This window comes from Otolemur garnettii, unplaced genomic scaffold (genome assembly GCF_000181295.1).
Source record: "Otolemur garnettii isolate 467f Iridium unplaced genomic scaffold, OtoGar3 scaffold00041, whole genome shotgun sequence".
Lineage (NCBI taxonomy): Eukaryota > Metazoa > Chordata > Mammalia > Primates > Galagidae > Otolemur > Otolemur garnettii.
Window position 1 is genome coordinate 7471711 of NW_003852436.1, and position 7074 is coordinate 7478784.

The window sequence follows — 7074 nt, forward strand, 5'->3', positions numbered from 1 at the left end:
AAAAAAAAAAAAAAGAAAAAGAAAATATTATATTCACCAGACTTCCAAAGGCGTCTGTGACATAAAAATAGTTAAGAATGCCTACCCCAAACTTTTTTGTTTTTAGGAACCACTTTTAGATTATTTTAATAGACATAAATGTAGCCCACTGGGCCTCTTTCTATATTCAGAAACTGGCCAATTCTTCACAGAGCAGCATGATTATTTTTTAACTGTGGGAACTGAGACATTACAGGAGGCTGTATTGTCCTTAGTAAATAAACAATCTAGGGAAAAATTACAAGGAAAGAAAAAACATTTCTTCCCAAGCTGGTGATTATTTAGTGGGAAGCAGAATTCAGATATCATTTTCCAACTTCCATTTTATAGGATACTGAGTTTTTTCATTTAAAAAGACATAAATAGCGTTTCCAAATCCTACCCACAGGGAGAAAATGCTAAATATGCCTTCAGATAAGGTACACTGCCTCAATAGTTTCCAGGTGGCAAGTATTAAAAGAAGGAGAAAGAGTATCGTTATTGATGGCTTCAACTGGCTGGCTCTGGGGTCACATAGCAGGCATACCAGGCAAAGGGTTAACCTCCCATTAACCAGGCCATACAGATAAGCTATTCATAACCTTGGCTGTTCCCCAGCGAGATAGATACTCACGGTAAGTACTCTTTAACTCTCAAAAACAAGCCAGGCACAACAAAATCTGAGACTTGTCAATAAATAAAGATAAACATATTTATTCCTCATATCTCAAAATCATGTTTTATGAGCTTTGGAAGGAAGTTGTTTTCATTGATGAGGGTTCTTCTATGGTGTCATTGAAACCAACTTCAGTTTATATAAAGTATCTGCATCAGGATAATTTTTTTAAGCAGTTTCTTTTTTTTTTAGGTTTATGTGAGGGTACAAACAACTAGATTACAATGTTTGCATCTGTTAGGTCGAGTCCCTCTTGTAGGTGTGTCCTGCACCCAAGAGGTGTGCGGTATACCCTTACCTTGTGCCCATTAAGTGGGAGCACCCCTTTCCCCTTCCCTTTCCCCTCTGCCCGCCCCTTTGGTCCTCCTCCCCACAACTTAAATTGAATTGTTTTTCTCTTACGTGGGTGCAAATAGTTTCTCTGTGTGCTATTTAGAAAGACAGGATAATTGCTGGAGTTTCAAATTTAATTGATTTCGTGCACCACCCTGAAACCCATGGCTGCAACTAGACAGCATGAAAATACAGACGGATCTGCAAGTCTAAAGATTCCGAAGCTATCGGAGGCCCTGTGCAGTTATTGTGCATTCATAGGCCCTTCCCTTTTCTTCTCTTTTCTTCACTCGACAGTTCTACCAACACGCAAAGGACTGGTGGCTCTTTGGATTCTATTTCTGCATGCCCCTGGTGTGCACCGCAATCTTCTACACCCTCATGACCTGTGAGATGTTAAACAGAAGGAACGGCAGCTTGAGAATTGCCCTCAGTGAGCATCTTAAACAGGTAAATCCCATAGTCATGAAAACCTGGCCAGAACTGGTCAATAGTCCAACAGCAGGGCTACAAAAACTGTCTTGAAGCAGATTTGACCCAGTTTCCTAAAAATAAAATGCAGTCTTGTAACTGTTTTCTTCATAGTCAGAGCATCAGGAATTTCCTTATGAAATGAAGAGTTTGCCTGATGAACAGGTGGTCCTGGAGGTTGGGCCCAAACAGAGGAGCAGTATATTCCTTTATCTTGCCCACATGTGTCTGTGTGGGTCAATACATTGAATTGGGCTTGGAACTGTTTCAGGACAAGAAGAAGCAAGCATATGACTTTCTTTCCAGGAAGACTCATATAGTCTTGTTGAAACAAAACACAATAATCGTGGTATATGTACACTGTGGAATATTATGCAGCCTTAAAGAAAGATGGAGACTTTACCTCCTTCATGTTTACATGGATGGAGCTGGAAAATATTCTTAGCAAAGTATCTCAAGAATGGAAGAAAAAGTATCCAATGTACTCAGCCCTACTATGAAACTAATTTATAGCTTTCATAATTATAGCCCAAGAATATGGGGAAAGGGGAGAGGGAGGGGAGGGAAGGGGGAGTGGATGAGTGGAGGGAGGGTTATTGGTGGGACCACGCCTATGGTGCATTTTACAAGGGTACATGTGAATCTCTCTAAATGTAGAATATAAATGTCTTAACACAATAACTAAGAAAATGACATGAAGGCTATGTTAACCAGTTTGATGAAAATATTCCAGATTGTACATAGAACCAGCACACTGTACCCCATGACTGCATTAATGTACACAGCTATGATTTAATTTTAAAAAAATGTTTTAAGATAAGATTTTCCAAAAAAATAAAAATAAAAAAGAAACAAAACACAAACCATGGAACAACTGGAAATTAGAATCTCAGGTATGGTAAAAGTAGCCTAGACTATAGAACGCCAGGCAGGATATGGGATAGAATGGCGGTGACACTGTTCATGGATGAAGGAGGTTGAACCTGGCCTTGGAGGACAAATGAGATTTGGGAAGAAGACAACAGAGGACATTTCAGGTGGAGAGTAGGGTCTAGTTAGAACGTGGAATGGGCACCGTGCATTTAGTGAGTGGGAAGTGAGTGGGAACCCCACTAGAGCAAGGGCTAAGGTAATACTTATGAGAGACAAGGGGTCATGTACATTAGGAAGGTAAGCTGCTAGAGGGGCCAAAGTTCTAGAAGGAATGTGAACATGTCAATAGGAGGCTACTGTTTACTCTCCTGGGAAGAAATAGAATAGATAAAACTGTGGGTGCGAGAGGGTAACACGTGACTTGCTTGTTGGCTCAGTGACATTGGGTAAACTGCTTAATCTCTCTAAACTTCTAGTTTCTCATAAAATGTATGTAATAATATGTCATAGGGACTACTGACAGCAGGTAAGGTGCCTAACTAGTACCCCGCTCCTAGTACGTACTCAGCAAATGTTAATTTAGATTAATTCTGTGACTCAAACTGGCACCGCAGGTGAGCTCTCAGTCACAATGGAGAAATCTACAAGGATGTCCAGCCACACCAAAAGTTAATGGGAGTCACTGGAGTCTGTAAATCTGCCCGGGTGTTATAATTACCATGAGAAAGCGTCACTCCTCATCACAACTCTTTTCAACTACTGTACTGATTCTTCTGAGCTTTAGCTCTTCATCTGTAAATTAAACATGAATCAATGTTATTATGAGAATCAAAGGAATTAATATGCATGTGTGTACTTTGTAAAATCTAACATGACATACAAATGGTAGCTATTATCTTTTATTAACATTTAGCAGGAAAATTACATCAAGAAACTTTAGCATGACTTTGTTCAGGCATAAATGTTTCAAATACTCCAGATGTCAACATGTTAAGCAAATAGTACCTCTCATTCTTGCAGTGAAAGTAATTAGTTAGAATAGATTTGTGGAAAAGAGTGTTTGAAAACACAGATTTTTGCATCAGCACCATGGTTGAGCCTGTTGAAGCTTTGAGTGGTACCCATGTGAAAATAATCAAATAGCAAGCAATTGGGTACAATAGTAACACGTCACTTCACATTCACATAGAATTTTAAGTTTTTTAAAGAGCATTTCCCTGTCTTCTTCTTATTTGATTCCTCCAGAGTGATTCTTCTCACCCTGAGAGGTAAGAACAGATAGTATCCTTATTACACAGGTGGTTAAGATATTTTCTCAATTAAACAGAGATTAGAACCCAAGACTTGGTACCCATCCTGTACCTGGACACATCCTTGGTTACCCATCCTGTACCAAGGATGTGTCCTTTGGTCAGACTCAAAGCTGTAGCAGTTTCTATCAGCAGAAGAGCAAAGCTGGCTGGGAGTCCTTCAGGTAGGACCATGAGAGAGCTACCACGGAGCAGAAATCCTGGTCACCCTTTAGCTAATATTCTAAGGGGCTCAGGGTCTTGCTTCTTGCTTGATTATCTCTGATCTCTCTTCATTATACTGATAACAGTTTTATCAATCGGGGGGGGGTGTTTGGGTGCTGGTAGTAGAAAACCCAGAATAACAGTAATTCATCTAAAGGGGGTTTTATCTTTCTCCCACAGCAAAAAAAGTTCAGAGGCTGTTTGTTCAGGGGTCAAGGAACTTAGAGGCCAGGTGTCTGCTCTTTGGCTGATCTTGCCTTCAGTCTTGGAAAACAACACCAGTGGCTTGAATTTTTTTTTTTTTTTTAACAGAGTCTCACTCTGTTGCACCTGGGCTAGAGGGCAGTGGCTTCATCATACCTCACTACAGCCTAAAACTCATGCACTCAAGCGATCCTCCTGCCTCAGCTTCCCAAATAGCTGGGACGACAGGTGCCCACCATGACATCTGCTAATTTATTTTTCCATTTTTGGTAGAGAAGGGGGTCTCCCTTGTACTCATCCTGGGGGGCTTACTGCTGTTATAACTGATTTCCAGGCAGCAGGAAGAGAACAAAACACATCAGTGTGTGTGTGCACCAAGGAGTATGCCCCCACTGTTAAGTAACCTCCCCCCACCCCAGTACACTCCTTTTCTATTTTTCTGGGAACGTTGTTTTTCTGTGTACACAAAATGACCCTTTAAGAAGATGCCTGCAAATTAAAATGCTTTATTTCTTCCCTCAGTCACTACTCTGATGCTATATCCCAGCTAGCTCAATAACTATGAAAGATTATAGAACTCCCAATTCAATTGCTTCTCCGCCTTCTGGCTAAGATCAAGTGTAAAGAACTCCCAATTCTTTGGGCTACTGTAGCAATTTGTGACAACTGCCCCAGAATCTTTCTGAATGGCTCAAATCAAGTGGCTCATTTGCCTTCCCAGACTTAATGTTACCTGCTTCAGGCAAAACCAGCATAGCCCTTCCAAACCCTGTTTTCAATTGGTTTTATTTTGACATTAACTGATTCCAATTACAGAAAAGTTACATTGTATGTTCCTAATCAGTCTTCTAAGTGCGTGCAGTATATATTCAAGCATAAGGCACACAAATGAACGGTTGCAGATTCTTCCTAATCTAGAGTTTTTCTGACTCTGAGCAGACTCAAAGACAGGCCGGCTTCCAGTGGAAGTCAGCCCAGGGTCAGTCAGCATGCTGCAGTTTTCTAACCATCACTACTGATAATCTTTTACCCTCATCCTTCGGTCTCCAAACAATGTATCTTTGGAGACTACATGTTGTTAATAAAAGAATTTAAAACCAGAAATATCCTGAGGCTAACTGTCTTTACAACCAGGAAAAGGAGAAAACCTGCTGCCCTGGTTTTTCTCTTTTCTGTTCCCTGCTCTTATTCTGTTTTCCAAAGGTCTTTGTGGATTTATCCATTCATGTTCCGTTCAGTCATCTTGCCTTCGATGACATCATTCATGCTAGTTAGTTACCTGTTATTAAGCTTTGAGCTTATCTGCTCCTTGTGATTCCCACCCCACCCACCTACACACAGACTCAGTGTCACTGCTGGCTCACCTCCAGCCAATTCCCACCTCTCTTCTGGCATAGAAACTTTGTCCTGCAATAAAGTCCTGACTTAAGGATAATAAAAGATATGCATGTCATAAAAACATTTGTACCTCCTTAATATTTTGAAATTAAAAAAAAAAAAATCCTTGGTCCTGGCCCTAATAGCCAACCTGAGGCCACCATCCTTCCTGACAGCTGCCTAAAAGTATCCTTAGCAACTCCTTGATTAGAAAGTGGGACTTGGAAGCTTTGAGTGGTGCAGGCGGCCTACGGCAGGCCATGCTCTTGGCTCTTTCCTTCTTTATTTTTGTCCGTATCTTGTACCTCCTTACTCCTTCATCTGGTATAAAAACACTAAACTTACTGGACTTCTTTTTTTTGTCTCACTTTCCTTTAGCGTCGAGAAGTGGCAAAAACAGTTTTCTGCTTGGTTGTCATTTTTGCTCTTTGCTGGTTCCCTCTTCATTTAAGCCGTATTTTGAAGAAAACCGTGTATAATGAGATGGACAAGAACCGATGCGAATTACTTAGGTACGATCCTATGTCCTCATTAGGAAATGGGAGTTTCTCTGATGTTCACATTTATAATACGATGCTTTTACAAAACTATCTAGTTTACATTCTCATTAGGCCTGAAAATTGAAATTGCCAAATTGATGTTTTTTTTAGCTGACACAACCACATAACTAATCCCAAAACTTATGCAAGCCACATCTATAATCTGGCTGCTCCCCTCCTAAGGCTATGCACAAGGGTTTGAGCTAACCAAGAGGTTGATATATCTATAACCATCCTGCGAAATCGAAGCTGCCATTGAAACAAGCACTTTTTACAAAATTCTAACTGCCATGTATAAGAAATGGCTTCTGGGCAAGAAAAATGCTTATTCTAAGAATAAATGCTGGTTAGCAGATTTTCTAAAACAACACGTTCTAATCGTTCCACCCTCTTTTCTTTCGCTCCAGTTTCTTGCTGCTCATGGATTACATCGGTATTAACTTAGCAACCATGAACTCATGTATAAACCCAATAGCTCTATATTTTGTGAGCAAGAAATTTAAAAACTGTTTCCAGGTAAGATGATTTTGCGAGCCTTTTTTAAGGACAACCGAGTGAGTATGTTAAGTAGCAAACAGACGTGGCTTATTCCCGCTGTAACGTACTTTGGAGGACTGTACTTGTTTTCAGTAGAAAAGTGAAAATCGTATTTCATTACTAAGAAAGAAGGTCAGACTGTCAGCATAACAGAAAACCAGTATCGAGTCAGATAATGACACACATGCAGAGGTTAAAATTGAAAAGACTAACTTAATTACATGTCAGTTTAGTAACATCCTTTCAAAGGAAATGCTCAAATGTGAGCACCAGGCCACACAGAGTACAGGAAGCCTATTCACACCTAGACGATAACTGTAGTCTCAATGAAACGTAACCACTATTACTAAGAAAGTCCTCACTAAATGCTGTTCCGCCTCTTCATGGAAAGTAAATGCTTGTTGCTCTGGAAATCTGAACTAATATTATTCATTCAAATCCAGTTTCTGTCTGTTTTCAAACAGCTAAGCCACTCTTGTCCCCCCAAAGCTCTAAGTATGTCTTAATGATGTGTCATTTGTCCAGTTCCTAG

At 40.2% G+C, this 7074-nt stretch overlaps 1 protein-coding gene across 1 annotated transcript in view; it reads left to right on the top strand.

Moving 5' to 3' along the window:
* EDNRA (endothelin receptor type A) overlaps positions 1-7074 on the top strand; it is a 73437-nt gene that overhangs the window by 64214 nt on the left and 2149 nt on the right. The window contains exons 5-7 of the mRNA XM_003790204.2: positions 1325-1477; positions 5845-5978; positions 6413-6521. Of these exons, the coding sequence (XP_003790252.1) occupies positions 1325-1477; positions 5845-5978; positions 6413-6521 (396 nt within the window). The remainder of the gene's footprint in view (positions 1-1324; positions 1478-5844; positions 5979-6412; positions 6522-7074) is intronic.